The sequence below is a fragment of the Zingiber officinale genome, chromosome 2B, assembly GCF_018446385.1.
Source record: "Zingiber officinale cultivar Zhangliang chromosome 2B, Zo_v1.1, whole genome shotgun sequence".
NCBI lineage: Eukaryota > Viridiplantae > Streptophyta > Magnoliopsida > Zingiberales > Zingiberaceae > Zingiber > Zingiber officinale.
In genome coordinates, this window is record NC_055989.1 from 90031081 (window position 1) to 90050089 (window position 19009).

The window sequence follows — 19009 nt, forward strand, 5'->3', positions numbered from 1 at the left end:
CACTTAATTAGACATTGTTATATCCGTTGAGATGAGAATTGTCTGATAGCATTCCATTGATCTTGAGTAAAGGAAACTCCATGTTGGATGTTAAAGTAGAAGTTGTTAGTGTAATCGACTTTTAGAGTTTTGATGTTTGATAATGTACCCAAGTATAGTCAAGTTAACTAAGGGTTAATCCAAACAGGACTTGATATTTGAAAGAGAGAAGTCTAGTTAAGACTAGATGACTAGTAATGGTAAGTCCTAATCGAAGGTTAGGCAGGTGAGAAGTCTACTAAATGACTAGTCCTAACTGGAGATTAGGTAAGGAAAAGTCCTGGTGAGTGAAGTCAATCTCTAATGAGTGATGCTAGGTGGTTGATGTTAGACCCCGTGGTTGTTTTGATGTGATCAACCAAGTTGGTTAGATCCTGCTTTGTGTTTGATCCCTGTGTTTGAGTGTGCAGGAGCTTAGGAGCGCAGGAAGTCGAGCGGAAGACGCAGCTGACGAGAAGGATGGCACGGGAAGGGAGCAGACGGGCTCGGTGCATCCGAAGGACGAGAGAGCTGCGGAAGAGTACACTGGTGGGCGAGAAGAACATGCGTGGCGTTCGAGGGGCGTTAAGCCGGGGAGGAAGACTGCTCGAGGAGAAGGCCGAAAATTGGGTTCGGGTGAGCCCTATTTCAGTTGGTCGAATCACCCAAGCTATCGGAGCATTGGAAGCCAAAGCAAAGGAACTGGAAAAGAAGCACAAGCTGGAAAACCAGCTTGAAGGTGCCTTCATGAAGCATAAAGGCGCCTTCATGACTTGATGAAGGCGCCTTCAATAGGTCAAATGTGACTGTTTGCGTTTCGGATAAAGTTTTATCCGCCTACTCAATGGAGGCGCCTTGGACCTCTGTTGGAGGTGCCTTGGACATCCGAGATAGAATTTCCAGGGGCTATAAAAGGACCCCTGGACCTAGGAATTATTCATCAATTATTCAATCAACTCTATAATCATTTCCTAGCAATAGTTCTGAGTCGTTAGAGTGTAAAAGGCTTCTCCGCATTCAGTAAAGGAGACTTTTTCTAGTGCGCTTTTCATCGCCCTGGATTAACAACCTTCTTGGTTGTAATCAGGTTAACTGCTGAGTCTCTGTTTCATTTTTGTTTCTTTATTTCTATGATTTTATTATTGTTATTGTACTTTTGAGTTGAAAATTCCGAGGAGGGTATAGTTTTTATTTTTCAGGCAATTCACCCCCCTCTTGTCGGCCTCCGTTTCACTTACAGTTGAAGTCCTAGTGAGTAAAGTCAGACCCTAGTGAGTAAAACTAGGTGTTGGAAGTCCTAATGAGTGAAGCCAGACAATGGAAGTCTTAATGAGTGAATCTAGGCCCTAGTGAGTGAAGGCAGGTGGTGGAAGTCCTGGTAAGTAAAGCCAGATAATGGAAGTTTTAGTGAGTGAAGCTAAGCAACCTTAGGGGAGGTAACCCTAGGTAATGAGAAGTCTTCGAGAAGTAAACTCCAAGTATGTGTGACCCACTGGTTTCCGGTCAATCGAGCACGGTCAACCAGAACAGTGAATTCTAATACTGCTAACATTATTTTACCTTACTATTTTATATCTATTGTATTAAATCAGTGTTGTAGGTAAATCTTAGTAGATCAGATTGATCAGACACAAAGGGAGACTAGAGAAAGTCTAAATAGGTCTGGAGGATCAGATGTTTGATAGGTAAGGTCAGGTAAGTAACTAGAGGAGAGTGATCCAGTGAGAATGAGTCTCAATTAGGGATGCTAGGCGTGGTTCAGCTTAGATCCGTTTTGGAAGTCTAAGTTGAGACCAAGACTAAGTCTGAGCCTAGAGGACAAGATCTAATTACTAATCATATTATATTAAATGTGTTAACTCTATTTTGCATGTTATATTATTGTTATGTGCACTAATATGTCTCTACAGGAGTTAGAGGTAAATGAAGGCTCGGATATTATTCATCCAAGGCACCTCGGTTTGATTAGAGGTGCCTCTGAGAAGTTGGCCGAAGGCTCTGCGCTGGGGGCGCGAAGGCACCTCATGTGGAAGGAGGCGCCTCCCCGCGTAGATGAAAATTACGACCTCAAAGGATAGAGCCTCGACAAACCCAGGCGCCTCCAGTGGGAAGGTGGCGCCTTGAATCATCTATAAAAGAAGCTGTCGAATAGTGCATTAAACAAATCCCCTGATATGTACTCCTACGACTATTTCTCTACTCCGACTTCACTATGCTGCTGCATTTCAAGCCTCAACGATGCAAGAATGACACAATGCCGCTATGTGCTCAAACGAGCCTAGACTTTGGTAACGTGTAGTTATTGCTTACTATTAGTCTTATTTTCTTTACTACAATTCTTATTCTAAAGTTGGTAGTTTTGTTACCAACTTTAGAAATGATTGATTAGTGAATTACCCATCAGAAAGGTCCAAATGACCTAGGTCTTGAAGTAGGAGTTGTCGAAGGTTCCAGATCAAGTAAAATCGAACGTGTGTTGTTTTTTTACTTAGTTTGTTTTATTCCGCTGCACACTTTATTTTTAAAAAGATGAAAAAGATAAGTTTTAAAAATATACATGATTCATCCCCCTCTCACGTATGCATCAATCCTACAGAAGTCTCCTTTAGGGATGAAGATGACTTTGCGTAAAATATATAATTAGAGGATATCGAAATCATCCAACAAAACCCCTCTGATGATTAAATTACTCTCAAGTTGTGGTCGTTGATGAAGTAGTGGAAAGCAATAATGGATTACAACTTATGAAAAAGTTGTTAGAAATGTGAATGGAAAAGAAGTGGAAAGGAAGAAGGAGATTTCATTCTGAATAAGACTTTAGTGCCACATTGGAAATCTCTTGGCAAGTTTATTGGTTTAAATTGTTACACAATGATGATATGAACAAATACATAAGGAGAGATTCTTTCTCACACGTGGGTGTGCAAGGGGTGCAAATATGGGGCCCGAATTGTACTAAATCAAATTGAATTGTGTATAAGTACAACCTACACGTGTCAAATGTCAGACCGACCGGGACAAAATTTGCTCAGGTAAATAAACCAAATTTTTTTGCTCAAATATAAAATGGATGAATTAATTGAGATTAATTCCATCGAAATGGAACTGATGAGTAGTAATGGCTAGCGAGTAATGACATTGAATGGTCATTTACTACCACCAAAGGCTAAACTCCTTATAAAGAGGTCATTAGCAGAGTAAAGAAAAAAGAGAGAACTTAGAGCATATGCTAAAGAAAATCCTTCCACATTCGTTCCCTAATTTTTCTCTCTATCATGCACCCACTCGGTAGATTCACTCGTGATAGCAGTCGAGGACACCCTCAGTTCACCGTGATCCACCAGTACTTGGTGGCAATGATGGTCTACCATTGTTACCTAGAAAATAGATGACCTGAGAGAACCTCAAAACACAACTAGAGGTAGGATGAATATGTTTCAAGAAAACTGCTTTAAAGCAAGCCTTGACATATTCATTTCTTGACTCAGTGATCTGAATGCTTCTTGCTGACTTAGCATCTACTTGGGAGCACTCAGCATCCACTTGGGAACACTCAGATTCCGCTCAGCAATCCCTCGGGATCATTTAGCTTTCACTCTGCGTTTGCTTGGGAGCCCTCAGAATCCACTCAAAACAACAATCCTGACTCGGATGTACTTGGCAACTTCTCGTCGACGTACTTCCTAATGTGTGTAGATTATATACACTTTTATACATGTTTTGACGCACATCTACTTATATTTTATGAGCATAATCTATGTTTATTGTATCCTATTTCATTATAATATTATATTTCTACTTCTTTTGTTCGAAGTTCTACTTTTTGCTTGTTTTTATTGATAAGAGATGATTTGGAGTAAAACGACGCTTGTAGATGACTCGAAGAACAAATGAAAAAAAAGTGTCCGGCCGTGTGGAAACCACACGGTCATGTCACATGTTAGAGGAGGAGAAGACACCGATTGTGTGAACCCACATGGCCATGTCACAAGGCAGAGACAAAGCAAGACTCAACTGTGTGGATTAAAACAGAGGAGCAGACCTCGGCCATGTGTATCCACATGGCTGTGAGGATTTTCCAAAGCCAAAGCCAACTATGGCCATCGGAATCCACACAGTTGTGTCGTCGGACCATAGCCCAAGCAAACCTTGGCCGTGTGGATCTCACATGACTATGGCATGGGTCGTGCTAGGTAAAAATAAGGTTGTGTTGAATCTTGGGTAGACTGCAAACTTATTTTAAAATGGCCATAATTTTGTGCTCTGTTGGAGTTATGGACTGTTCATTATATTGAAACATATCTAACTTCAAGATCTATAAATTTGCTACAGGTTTAACAGAGAGAAAGCAGGGTCTAGCGGTGCTAAAAGGCACGATCGTACCTCCCAATCGCGACTTCATTGGGTCCTCCACTTGGATTACAGACCAAACTTTGAACTATCATAACTTTCGACCTAGTTAGAACTAGAGCTCAATCCAAATATTAGATTGTAGATAATTTCAAAGGCTGCAACTTTGGTTCAGGGTAAATTATGAGAAAACTAGGTTTAAGTGGTAAAAAACTCAGTTTACCGAACCCCTTTAATCCTAGTTTTCCTGGGTAGTTTAGAGGAGGTATTAAAGGGTCAAGAACCTCATTGTTTGACTCATCTTGATTTTGGGACTTTGTCCCACTCCTTATAGAAGGGTTCTCCCCTAGAGAGGACATCTTCATTATCTCTGATGATCTGTCCACCTCTGGAGCAAGAAGTCCAACCTATAAGACCGGTGACACACTGATAAACATTCTCTTCTCTCCCAATCCATGTTTTCAATTGTAGATGCCATTTTTATTGTCTCTTAGTTGTATCTTCCTTGCAATAGAGTATATTCTCTCGATCTAGGATGTAAGAAGTAACTACGATGTGATGTAATGTGATATATGAATTATGTATTTGGATATTTTCTTATTAATGAAGTGTTTATGTCATGTTCTATGTATGTTGTGTCCTTTATGTATTTGATGAAATATATGAATGGTGTAAACATATAGATGTGTATTGATTGTTCACCCCATAGAGGGAATGCCCTAAATCGTATGACCGAGGGGTCCTAGTGACAAGGGTATCCCATTTTCGAACATTTAGGACATTGCTTTAAAAGGGAGGACAATTCTCCATAAGGAAGCATCTAATTAGGTTTAATGGGTTATCTCTAATCCTATGTTAATAATTATCCTGTGTAATCTAGTGATTATATGACCGGGGGGCCTAGTGATAAGGGTATCTCTTTAACCAGACTCGCTAGGTTACCTCTTCTACTTTGTGGCATCGGACACCAATAGGGATAGTATTCCGACATGACCACTGCGGGGTGGTGTCAGTATTTAGTTAGACTTCCTACATGTGCATAAGGATGGAGATAAGGAGATGAATAATGCATAGAAACATTAAATAGCATCATAATGAAACTAAAAATTCTAGAATCGCCTCCCAAACCATTTCTCACATCCTCTTAAGCTCAACCTCTCTCAAGATCAATTCTTCTCTCTCTTTCTCTCAACTTTCTCTCCCTCTCTTCAATCTCTCTTTTAGCATTTGTGAACCACCTTTTGATTGTCTAGATAATTCATTTTGCGAAGTTAACTAGTACTTAATCAACAGTCCCTATGGAATAGATATTTTATTACTTGACGACACTCATATGCTTGTGGGCACACATCAAATTTTTGGTACCGTTGTCGAGGACTGTTTCTGATTAATATTAGTTTATTAGCATATGAGTTACTCTAGACTTGTTAATATATTTTTCATTTATTTGTTTTATTTTATTTCTTCATTTTTTTTCTTCATTTTTTTTCTTGTTTTCATTCTGTATTTTCTTTCTTGTTCTTAATTCTGCATTTTTGGTTTTCCTTATAATTTTTTTTTAAATACCATGAACATTAACATATCAAGCAGGTCTTTGAGAGAATTTTTCACACCCATGAGCGCAAGAGAAACAATGAGGTCTGAAGAAATTCCTAGCAACTTGTAAGAGCTTTTAGTATGTAAAAGGCTTCTCCGCCTTCAGAGAAAGAGATTTTCTTAGTGCGCATGTTCAACCGCCTTAGATTAATAACCTTCTTGGTTGTAACCAAGTCAACTCGCTGAGTCTTCCTACTTTTCTTTATTTTTATTTTCTTATTATTATTGTTGCTATTACTTTAAAGTTGAAAGTTTTGAGGAGGATATTTTTATTTTACAGGCAATTCACCCCTCCCTTCTTGCCGACCCCACTGCACCAACAGAGTGAGCCTCCTCCCGCATATTCGTGTACTCCATTTGGACTAGTAAAAGTTACACCAAGTATTAATGAATGGTCACCCATTTGGCATACCTTTTTATTTAATATCGATCCTTTGTTTTGTGTCGTTCGGCTTTTCCTTTTCATATTTTCCACTTTGTTTCATTGCGCCATCGCTCAAGAGCAAGCAAGTCTGCAAAGACAAGCCTTTTTTTCATCGGTCTTGGGTTTATAGCCGCCACTCGACCATTGAGCGGCATAGACATGGGTTTAAGGTCGACACTCGACCACTGAGTGGCGTAGATAGGGATTTAAGGTCGCCGGTGAACCGCTGAATGGCGTAGACAGGGGTTTAAGGTTGTCGCTCAACCGCTGAATGATGTAGATAGGGGTTTAAGGTTGTCGCTCGACCGCTAAATGGCGTAGATAGGGGTTTAAGGTAGTCGCTCGACTGTTGGTGAAGATTGGAGTTTAAGGTCACTGCTCGATTGTTAAGTGGTGTAGATATGGGTTTAAGGTCATCGCTCGACCGTTGAGTGGCATAGATAGGGGTTTAAGGTCATCGCTCAATTGCTGAATGGGGTAGACAGGGGTTTAAGGTCTCCGCTCGACCGTTGAATGGCGTAGATAGGGCTTTAAGGTCACGTTCGAATGCTGAATGGCATAGATAGGGGTTTAAGGTCGTTGCTCGACCGTTGGTGAAGACTGGGGTTTAAGGTCGTCACTCGACCGTTGAATGGCGAGTGGCGACCGGCTCAAGAGTCTGAAAAACTTAGTTATTATTCATGTTTGTCCTGCATCCAAAAGGCATACACATAAGTACATCTATATTTACTCACACACCTCTCACCCGGCTCTGTAGAGTTGGAGATGATTCATGCTCCATGGTCGCTCGAGCCGTCTTCCATCTTCGCCCTCCAAGTAGTAGGCTCCCGAACGGAGTTTATGCACGATTTTGTAAGGTCCTCCCCATGGTGCCTCTAGCTTGGTGATGTCGCTGACTAGCTTGATTTTCTTCCACACCAGATCGTCAACCTGGAAAGACCTCGGGATCACCCTTCGGTTGTAGTTCTGCATCATCCGCTATCGGTATGCCATTAGCCGAATGGTTGCTTTATCCCGCATTTCATCCACCAAGTCGAGCTCCAATAGCCTCTGCTCGGCGTTTTCCTCGTCGTAGAGTCGTACTCGGTCAGATTATACTCCCACTTCCACAGGGACCACCGCTTCTCCTCCATACACCAGCTGGAATGGTGTTACACCGGTTACCTCTTTTGGAGTCGTGTGAAGTGCCCACAAGACACTCGGGAGCTCGTCAACTCAGCTACCCCCGGCGTGGTTGAGCTGAGCTGGTAAACTTCTAAGGATCTCTCGGTTTGTGACTTTCGCTTGGTCGTTACTTTCGTGGTAGGCTACTGAGGTGAAGGTTTGTTGGATGTCATAGCCTTCGCACCACTCCCTGAGCCTCTGACCCGCAAACTACCTTCCGTTATCCGAGATGAGACGGTGGAGGATGCCCAACCGACACAAGATGTTCTACCAGATGAATTTGATGACCATCTATTCACTTATCTTTGTTAGTGGCTCGGCCTCTACCCACATTGAGAAGTAGTCCACCGTGACGAGCAAGAACTGTAGGACCGTTAGTTTCGATAGAGGGGGGTGAATAGAGATTCGAAAATATCGAGTAAAAATACGCAGTGGAAAAGTAAATGAACACAGTTGTTTTTACTTCGTTCGGAGCCTGTGACGACTCCTACTCGAAGGCCCGTGGTCCTTGACCACTTTCGTTGGGCAATCACTAGCAATTCGAATATGATTACAAGATGAATACAGGAAAAGCTAATGAAACAAAGTAATACCGACAAGGAAATTAACTAAAAACCGAAGGAGCACTTTGTCGGAGCTTTGTTGGCGTCGCAGCAGAGCAGCAGGACCAGCAGTAGAAGAGTTCTCAGATTGATGATTGATTCTGAAGCTCCTGCCTGGGGCTTCTTTTATATGTTGCTCCGGGCGCCTAGAATGTGACGTAGCTGCTCAAACCGTGATGCTCTACGTGGCGACGACTCGGCTGGATATAATTTGCCTTCCGGGCGCCCGGATCCCCTCCGGGCGCCCGGACCACCTTGTTCCAGAAAACTCCCTTTTCCTGCAAAACAAAGTTAGTCCGAGGCAATATATATCCTGCAACATAGATTGTTAGCACATTTTATAATAGTATAAATTAGCACAAATAGTATGACTTAGATTCCGTCTTTCCAAGACCGGAATCTAGTCACGATCTCGACTTAGATATCCGAAATGGATCTAAGCCGGATCGACGCCTAATGTTCCCTTCCCGGGAACGCGTCCTCGCAGTCACTCCCCTTCAGTGACTTACCTCACTTACCTGCCAGACGTCCGGTCAGCCCGTCGACCCGTCTGGACTTCTCGCCAAGCGTCCGATCAGCCCGTCGACCCGCTTGGACTTCTCGCCAAGCGTCCGGTCAGCCCGTCGACCCGCTTGGACTTCTCGCCAGCTATCCGGTCAGCCCGTCGACCTAGCTGGATTTCGTGCCAGACATCCAGTCAGCCCGTCGACCTGTCTGGACTTCTCCTGCACACTCGATCAAAGTGTCAGATAACAACAAAACTAACTTAACCTATTTGTCATTCATCAAAACCTAGGTTAGACCGTTAGTGCTACCCGCACCAACAGGAACCTCCGCTGACCAGTAGCCATGGGAAACAATCCCACAATGTCCATGCCCATTGGTCGAATGGGCAAGACACCGCAGATACCTTCATCTCCTCGGCCGGTCAGTGTAGGATGTTGTTGTTGGTGCGGTTAGCACTAACGGTGTAACTCAAGTTTTGATGAATGACAAAGTAGGTTAAGTTAGTTTCATAGTAATCTAACACTTTGACCAAGTGTGTAGAAGAAGCCAGCTAGGTTGACGGATCGACCGGATAGTTGGCACGAAGTTTAGACAGGTCAACGGGCTGACTGGATGTCTGGCACGAAACTCAACTAGGTCGACGGGCTGACCGAATAGTTGGCACGAAGTCCAGACGGGTCGACGGGCTTACTGACGTCTGGCACGAAGTCCAGCTAGGTCGACGGGCTGACCTGATAGCTGGCACGAAGTCCAGACGGGTCGAAGGGTTGACCGGACGTCAGGCAGGTAAGTTAAGGTAAGTCACTGGAGGGGAGTGACTGTGCGGACGCATTCCCGGGAAGGGAACTCAGACGCTGATCCAACTTAGAACCATTTTGGAACTCTAAGTTGAGATCTTGACTATATTCTGATCTCGGTGAGATGGAATCTAATTAATACTCCTGTTTAATTATAAAAATTGTGCTAACACTTTGTTTTGCAAGATATACAATTTGCATTTGTGCTTCGAACTAACATTTTCTTCAAAGAGTTGAAATTGCTGGAAAACAAAGGTCTGGGCACCCGGAATGCAAAAGTTATCCTCATCGTGCTTCACCACATGGAGCTTCATGGTTGGCTGGGCTACGTCACGCTCCAGGCGCCTAGAAGGGATCCGGGTGCCCGGAGCCTTTTATATAAGAAGGATGCACCCTGGAGCAAATAACAACTAACAACAAGATCTTCCAACGCTTGCTCTACCGTGTTGTGCTCCTTCAACGCTATGAAGCTACTCCAACAACAAGCGGCTCAAGTTTTTCTTTTCAATGTTGTCGGTATTCCTTTCTAATAATTCCTGTACTTAGTTTTGTAATAACTTTGCGAATTATTAGTAATTACCCAACGAAAGCACTCAACAAGTGCGGGCCTTGGAGTAGGAGTCGACCAAGGCTCCGAACCAAGTAAAACAGTTCGTGTTAACGTTGTGTTTTCATCTTTTCGCTGCATACTTGCTTAAATACTTTCGATCGATATTCACCCCCCTATCGACTTTCACGATCCAACAGTTATGATACCTTTGATTGGACATGCATGTGGCTACTGTTTGAGCGGCATCCTCTTGGAGAGTTGGCCAAAAATATTTGGCTAGGAGAATCTTTCGAGCCAATGAACGGCCACCCAGGTGGTTTCCACAGGAGCCAAGATGTACTTCTTAGAGTATGTACTTCATGTCCTCCGGGCCCACACATTTGAGTAGCGGCCTTGAGAAAGACATCTTATAAAGCTCATCTCTGATCAGGGTGAATCGTCCAACCCTCTTCTTTAGTAGTCGAGCTGCCGCTTGGTATGTCGTCGTGCTACCCGATCGGAGGAATTCAATCAGCCACGTTCTCCAATCACTTGGGAAGACCTCTCCCTCCATCCGATCGATGTGCGCCACCAATGAAACATGTTCGATCAGATGGCTAATCACGACCGATGATAATAAACTGACTAACTTAGTCAGTTCGTCTGCTGCTTGATTGTCCAATCAGGGGGCCTTCTGTACAGTAATCTCTTGAAAATTTACCTTCAACTTCTCGAAGGCTTCTGCATATAACTTGAGTCGAGAGCTGCTAATCTCGAACATCCCGGCTAGCTGTTAGGTAGCCAATTGAGAGTCCGAGTGAATAAAGACTTTTGTGGCTCCGACATGTCGTGCTGCCTGTAAGCCGGCTATCAAGGCTTCATACTTGGTTTCGTTGTTGGTGGCCCGATAATCCAGCCGAACTAAAAGTTGCATTTGGTCTTCCCATGGTGAAATAGGAAGAATGTCGATCCCGCTTCCTTGTCAAGTGGACGAATCATCTACATATATTCTCCAAGTTGCTGTTGGCTCGGTGTTCTGGACCTCTATGATGAAATCATTCAAGGTCTGAGCTTTGATCGCCGTTCGGGGTTGATATTAAATATTAAACTCACTTAGTTTGGTTGTCCATTTGATTAGTCGCCCAGACACTTCTGGGTTGAGTAGGACTCTTCCTAGGATACTGTTGGTCATGATAATGATTGAATGAAAGAGAAAGTATGGGCAGAGTCTCCGAGCGGCTAACACCAGCACATAAGCCAACTTTTCAAGATAAGTGTAGCAGGATTCTACATCTTTCAATATATGTCTTAGAAAATACATGGGCTATTGTTTAGGGTCATTCTACTTTACTAATGTCGAACCAACCGCATACTAGATGGTCGACAAATAGATCTAGAGTGGCTCACCAACGCTCGGCTTAGCTAATACAGGCAATGAGTTAAGGTACTTCTTGAGCTCTTCTAACGTCCGGTCGCACTCCGCGTCCCATTGAAACTTTGTGGCTCGGCACAGAACCTTGAAGAACGGATGACTTCGGTTGGATGACTTAGAGATGAACCTGGACAGTGTAGTGATCCATCCGGTCAGCCGTTGGACCTCCCTCAAGCTGCAGGGCGGGGGCATGTCTTGTAGCCCCTTCAGTTTGCTCGGATTCGCCTCGATACCCCATTTGGCAACAATATATCTGAGGAAGCATCCACTCTTAGCGCCGAACAGACAATTGCTCGGGTTCAGCTTCATCCTGTATGTCCTCAAGGTTCGGCATGTTTCTTCGATATCTGCACACAAATTGGCAGCTCGGACTGACTTTATTAATATGTCGTCGACGTATACCTCCAAGTTGCGGTCGATCTGCTTCCGAAACACCTTGTTCATGAGCCTCTGGTAGGTGGTGTCAACGTTCTTCAGTCCTAACGGCATGACGTTGTAGTAGAACGTTCCATCAGCCATGATAAAGTTAACCTTTTCCTGATCTTCTTTGGCGAGCAGCACTTGGTGGTAGCCTTGATATGCGTCAAGTATGTAAATCAGCTCATAGTCTACCGTAGAGTCCACCATCTGGTCTATTCGGGGCAGTGGATAGAAATCCTTCTATGACACCTTATTCAAGTCATGGAAGTTGATGCACACCTTCCATTTGTTGGCTAGCTTGGAGACCAGCACGACATTAGCGAGCCAGCTGGGAAACTGGATTTCCCGGATATGGCCGACCTCCAATAATTTCTCTATTTCTGCCCGGATGATCAGGTTCTGCTTCGCGTTGAAGTCACTTTTCTTTTGCTTCACGAGTCGGGTGTCTGGTCGGATATGAAGTTCGTGTTGGGCGACGCTCTGCGAGATTTTGGGGAGCTCGTCGGTTGACCATACGAACATGTCATGATTCTGCCTAAAGCAGGTAGACAGCTCTGCCTTTCTCTCGCTCTCCAAATCGGAGACAATGAAGGTGGTCACTTCCGACCAGCTCGGGTGAATCTGGACCTCTTCCTTTTCTTCATAAACCATCGCAGGGGGCTTCTCAATGATGGTGTTCACCTCCAAGCGAGAGTTTTTCTGAGTGGTCCTTGCTTCTGATCTGACCATCTCAACGTAGCATCGCCGAGCGCCCAATTGCTCACCTCTGACTTCTCCCACCTTGTCGTCCACCGGGAACTTAATCTTCTGGCAGTTGGTGGACACTACCGCTCAAAACTCGTTGAGGGTCGGTCAGTCTAATATAACGTTGTAAGCCGATGGTGCGTCTACCACAATGAAGTTTGTGGTCCTTGTCCTCTTTAGGGTCTCCTCGCCAAGTGAGATGGCCAACTTGGTTTGGTCGATCAACAACACTTCGTCACCGGTAGCAGTTCTCTCCAATCGATTTGCAACTAATCGAATGCCTTCTTGTATATGATGTTCACGGAGCTCCCTGTATTAACAAAAGTTCGATGGATTCTATAATTGGCAATTACCACTCGAATGATCAGTGCATTATTGTAAGAAATTTCCACTCCCTCTAAATTTCTAGGGACGAAACTGATTTCGGGTCCTTCAGCTCTCTCCTTGCTGCAGCCAACAGTGTGGATCTCGAGTTGCCGAGCATGCTACTTCCTTGCTCTGTCAGAATCTCCGTCGGTCGGGCCGTCGGCGATCATTCCTATCTCTCCCCGAACAGTGTTACTCTGGTTCTCTTCCTCCCGTGTCGATGTTCTGATCTACTCGGCAGAGGCTCGGGGCGGGGCCTAGGTTATTCCTTTGTAGAGGTTGATGATGGTGTGGCTCAATCGTCCTCCTTCCTTCGCCCTACAAATCGACTTCGGTATTGTCGATCAGGAGGTGGTGATCGACGGCGATATCCATGCGGGGCCAATCTGCTAACTATCGGCGTTAGATCGTAGCAATCACGTGTATTGTGTGTTGCTGACTGGTGGAAGGAGAAGAAGAGTGGTGTCCATTCCTTGCCTTTGGTGGCCTTCAAGCGACCAGCCGCCACATGTTGTACGGCATGCATTCTTGGCTCTTGGTGGGATTGGGCTCCTCCCGATCGAGGCCCCTTGGGGGGTTGATGACTGCTCGGCTATCGCCGTTCAGACGCTCCTGCGGGCTCGGTAGGCATCTCCTTCTTCCTTACCGCCTAGGCTCCTTCCATATTGATATATTCGTTGGCCTTCTTTTATAGGTGGTCAAAATCCCTTGGCGGCCTCCGAATGAGCGACTGGAAGAATTCTCATTTGGTGAGCCCTTGGGTGAAAGCGTTCACCAATATGTCCGAGGAGACCTTCGGGATGTCCATCGCCACCTGATTGAAGCGCTGGATATAGGCCCTCAATGCCTCTCGGGGGCCCCTGCTTCTGCGAGAATAGATTCACGCTCATCTTCTGGTGGCGGCGACTGCTAGCGAAGTGATACAGGAAGGCCACTCGAAAATCTTTGAAGCTGTAAATCGAGCTGCTCGGCAACCGTTTGAACCAACGTTACGCCGATCCAAATAATGTGGTGAGGAAAACCCTGCACTTCACCCCATCCATGTACTGGTGAAGTGTGGACGCGTTATCAAACTTTTGGCCAAATGATCGTCCGGATCGATCACTCCATTATATTCCCTGATCATCAACGGGTTATAATGCTTCGGCAAAGGGTCATCCAAAATCCCCTGCGTGAACTGTTGATTGACCCATTCGGGGGAATCGTCTAACATTGGCGCCTTTCCCTTTCGTGCGTCCCGTACGAGCGCATTATCTGATGAAAATCCCCGGTCTCTATCCGCTTGGCCCCCCTCTTATGATGGAACCTAGGATAGCACTCGATGGAATGGAATCGGCGCATTAGGGGCTTCCCCATAGGTGTCTATCGGCTTTTTGTTTGGCTCCCGAGTGCAAATTTGTTCAGCTCGATCTCCTCGCTCAGCCTAGCGACCTACCGCTGAGGCTACAAGCTCCTGCACTTGGCGTTCGGGCGGTGTCTGTTGGCGCTCGGTTAGCGCCTGTTGTTACTATTGCTCCACTATCATCACCACTCGGGTCTGTATCAGCATGTCGAGATCCTCTTGCGTCAGCGTCACCTTTGTGAATCGTCCAACATCTTCCATCTTCTTGTTCGAATGCAGGTTATGTTCCCACAAACGGTGCCAAAATGATCCTATCCGGAAGCGTGAAGCTGGAACATCGGGGATGTGACGACTCTGCTGACTGGATGAAGACCTCGCTCCTCTCTGCAAAACAAACCAAACCAGGCAAAGGGTCTCTGGCGTTAGCTCTCCGACGCTCAATTAGAAACAGAAGAAGAGAAATTGAAAATAATAGGGACAAAGATAAATCTTACTTTCTTCATACTTAGCATACTCTTTTATACCTTTCTTAATGACCCTCCATCTTCCCCTATTTAACGATATTAATTACTGACAGATGGTATCTTTGTCTCGACTTCTTACATTCATGGAATTAGTATTAATCATCGGCACAAGACTATTTTGTGTTGTCTTCGTTACATTCAATGATAGATGGAATGTTCTCTTTTATTTTCTCTTCTCCTTATTAAGTATCTCAGCTTTTTCCTCTTTTATTATTTTATCGGTTCGTTATTAATACGTGCAATGTCATATCCCAAGCTGGACGAGTGGCCCATGCTCTCTTGCCGACCGAGCTGACCAAACATTGGTTCATCCAGATGGCCGACCGGACAATGGTTCCTCCAATCGGTCGATGTAGCCACTTCCCACTCGGGTCATGCGGACGAGTCTTGCTTAAACCCTGGTATTAATCGCCTTGACTTTGACCTATACCATGGTAATTGATCCGTGGCAGATAGGCTCCTCCTTATCGCCGCATCACTCATGCATGTTTACACCAACATAGGAATGGGATAAGTTACATAGGTTGAGTCAACTCCGTAGATTAGATCTGCTGACCTAGAATGAGATCACGATGACAAAAAGACGAATGCGCTCGCCCCCAGCGCCCCCACCAATCCGTCCCGGGGCCAACACGGAGAAGGTAAATCACGGGAGGCTATTAGTCTTTGAAATAGTGACTAGCACATAAGGGAGGCATTTACTTCGACTTTATCAAGATTCGAACTCCAAATCTCATGTGATAGTATCTTATGTGCTAATCACTAGATCATCCGGAGAGGACTTGGAATGAGATCACGAACCTAAGTATCATGGATCATTAATATTACGTGGGGCTGGCGATGAATGACGTTTGGTTTAAGCGTTATCATGGTTACATCAATGGATCATTAATGTTAGTATTACGAATACTTTCTATCATAGACTTTGACAACACTTACTATTTTAGACAAAAATTTATATTTCACAATTTGATATCGTCCATAACCAAATGAGGATGCAGAACGGAAGACAGTGACTAGTCTAGCAGGGGTTATGGCGTAAAGGATCTAATCATGGAGTTCACATGCTTTGCATCCAATAAGAAGCGAAGCACATGAGACTTGAGCTGCTGCATAAACTTGGTGGTGATACCCAGAACATGCTACCTCCTCCTTGGTTTTTTTTATTATTATTTTTATAATCGAGGTGTTTGAGCTTTGAGCTCAGTTAATCGGCGGTTTTCACTTTAGTTCGGTTATAATTTTTTGACTAGAATATTAAAATGGGATAATATATATATATATATATATATATCAAATCAAAGTTTATTTAAATTTATATTTGTTATAAGTGAAATTCGTAACAGTCAGTTTTTCAAATCCAAAAAAAATATCTTTTAGGGCATTCTCGCCTTATGCGGTGGCTTAGAATATTTTTATTATTATTTTTAGTAATCTATTTGAAGGTTTGTTTAGTTATCCTGAAACCATTTTATTGATGAAGAATATTTTCACCGCCTCTTATTTTTGGGAATGACAAGTTTATTGTTTTTCTATTTCTTAATCTTCTTCTATCGAATCAATATATTTTAAAAGATTATTATAAAATTCATACGTGAATCAAACGAATTCAACAATTTTAACTGTATCATCCATCCAATAAATCTGGCCACACAAGCGAGTCCAATTTCAACAATCAACTTCTCATATTTTGTATTCAGTGGAGGAAAATATCACGTGGTTAAAACGTTTTTTTGTTGCACAATTCTTAGTCTCTTATGATTGAGTCAATGGTCTCCATTACACAGTCATCGTCCCATTTGGTATACAAATTCAGTGGGGAAGATTGTGAACCCCATTGTGTATTTTGTTGACTGGAGCTTAATGGAACTTCCTCCAACACAAACACATGTTCTAGCAATTCATGCCATCCTCTTTTCTTTTCTTTTTTTCTTTTTTTGCATACAATCGATCACGTCCAGACACTTTTTTCTAAATTAAATCGGCAATTGATAAAAATGACCTTTTTAAAAATGAAATCGTGACACACTTACAATTACTTTTAAAAAACATATTCAATTTTTGAATTTCTTTTTTATTTTTCATTTTATCTCTTCCGTCAATTGTTGATGTTGACAATACCAATATGATTTTAATTTTTAAAAAATAACACCAATCAATATTAGTATGATGTTGTAGTTTGAAAATCAATATTATAACAAAGTTATTTTTTAAATACATCAGGCATAAATTAGAAAAAAAAAATTGAGAAATAAATCTCAAAGTTGGATGATAATTTCGTAATTGCAAGTGTATTTTGGTCTGGAATAAAATAAGAACTTCTGCGACTGCTCCAGTAGTTTTCAGATGATTAAAGCAAGAAGTGGACAGGTACATGTTGATAGCTGCATGCAGTTGTCTCTTCACATTATTGCGTCAAGTTGACATTGCCATTCTTCAGAAACAATATTATGAAATAGGAAAGCTGATGCAGACTCAAGATTCTCTTTTGTTCTTAAATCATCACAAAAATAAATAATAATAATGGGAACAAAAATCACAAAAAATAAAAATAAAAATTGTCAGCCTGACAAATTATTCGAAGTTCTTCTGCACATGGAGATTCAGCTGCTGCTGCTCCCTCCCTTGGTCGATCCCGTACATGAATCTGATGGTGCCGTCGAGGTACTCCGACCACTTGAGGTCCTCTGGGTCGCCTCCGGTGTGGATTTCAGCTCCTTCATTCGGCGGCAACGCCGGCCATGGAGCACAGCTCTGCAGCTCCATTGTTCCCGAATACCGGAAAGGCAGAAAGGAAGCATCTCGAGGTAGATTTGCAGTCGGAGTACTGAAAGTGTCGCCGCCGTTGCTTCTGTCGCCGGTGAACCAGTTCGAATTTTCGATCATCGACGGAGTGGCTAGCTCGTCGTCGGGCGGCTTCTCCGCTCGGAGCCTCAGCTTCTTCTTGATGCAGGAGTTCCAGAAGTTCTTGATCTCGTTGTCTGTTCTTCCGGGCAGCCTGGAGGCGATCTGAGACCACCTGAAGGGAGGAAACAAAAAAACAAAAAACAAAAATTCAAAATGTCACAGAATCGATCGACAGATAATTAAATTCGATCAATGTTCTAACTAGATCATCCACCTGTTGCCTAGCAGTTCATGGAGCTCGATTATGAGCCTCTGCTCCTCCTCCGAGAACGTGCCGCGTTTGAGATCAGGCCTGAGGTAGTTTATCCACCTCAACCTGCAGCTCTTCCCGCACCGCTGCAAACCTGAGAAATTGGATCCCCAATGTTTTTTCCCCCTCGATCAATCCATTATTCAAATTAAATTAATTAGGAAGAGCTAGATAGAACTAAGTAGCTACCATGCATGTATGGTGCGTACCTGCTAACTTGGCGACTGAACTCCAACATCCATGGCCATGCTTGGTGATGTGGTCGAAGAGCTTCTCGTCCTCCTCCGGCGACCACAGGCCTTTCCTCAGCTTCTGCTTGTAGCAGCCAGAGTGCCTCCCCTGCATGGCCATGCAATTGGTGATGTGGTCAAATGCATGTGCAGGCCGGTTGGATCATGTAACTGCCTCTCATTTCGACTGGATTTGATTATCCGATGGTGGGGCACTGATCGCTGGCCTTTAGAAAAGGATCTTCCAAGGATCGATCGAGATCTTCCATGACTTCCAAAACAGGCGCTACCATTTTTTCTGACGCAAGAAATTTCACAAGCAGGAAATATAATGCAGTGAAGTACAGTTTAATAAACTAGTAATGCAGTTCAGTTTGATCATGTTACCAAATGGAATAATAAAATTTGTATCATTAGACCCAAGCTTTTCATATAGTCGGTCTCACGATAAAATGTATATAGATAATTAAATTGATATGGGATGTTAAATGAAAATTTAAGCCTGACATGGAAGGTGAATTCAAGATGAGGTGGAGGTCCAACTCAAGAAAAGTTGACGGTTAAAAGATCATCCTTGGGTAGAGATTAACATCTCATCAGTTCTAAGGTCCCCAATTCAAGGACGGTCGGCCTGAGGGTCGGTCTTGCTTGAGGAACGAGCATCTCAATCCTAGGTACAGTCGGATAGGTCTTAATAACCTGACTGAATCTGAACAGCTCGAGATATTACTATAGTAAATAGGAACCAGTCCCTAGTTATGAGGATGATCCATCAAAAGGTTAGTTTTACCCTTTGGGGCTTAGTTT

General features: G+C 43.6%; 1 protein-coding gene across 1 annotated transcript; it reads right to left on the reverse strand.

Moving 5' to 3' along the window:
* Nucleotides 1-17233: 17233 nt before the first annotated feature.
* Nucleotides 17234-18425, reverse strand: LOC122049273 (transcription factor MYB86-like). The gene is made up of 3 exons (XM_042610679.1): nt 18182-18425; nt 17937-18066; nt 17234-17834 (listed from the first exon to the last, which is right to left on the reverse strand). Exons 1-3 carry the CDS (start codon nt 18321-18323, stop codon nt 17390-17392), a joined length of 717 nt encoding a protein of 238 aa, XP_042466613.1. The 5' UTR covers nt 18324-18425; the 3' UTR covers nt 17234-17389.
* Between the last annotated feature and the right edge of the window lie 584 nt (nt 18426-19009).

What these genes read in the sequence shown, in the direction of transcription:
- LOC122049273 (XM_042610679.1), bottom strand. Translation starts at nt 18,323, where the DNA reads ATGGCCATGCAGGGGAGGCACTCTGGCTGCTACAAGCAGAAGCTGAGG. An exon ending in TTCAGTCGCCAAGTTAGCAG is followed by an intron (nt 18,067 to 18,181) that starts GTACGCACCATA and finishes CCAATTTCTCAG; the next exon opens with GTTTGCAGCGGTGCGGGAAG. An exon ending in CATGAACTGCTAGGCAACAG is followed by an intron (nt 17,835 to 17,936) that starts GTGGATGATCTA and finishes TCCTCCCTTCAG; the next exon opens with GTGGTCTCAGATCGCCTCCA.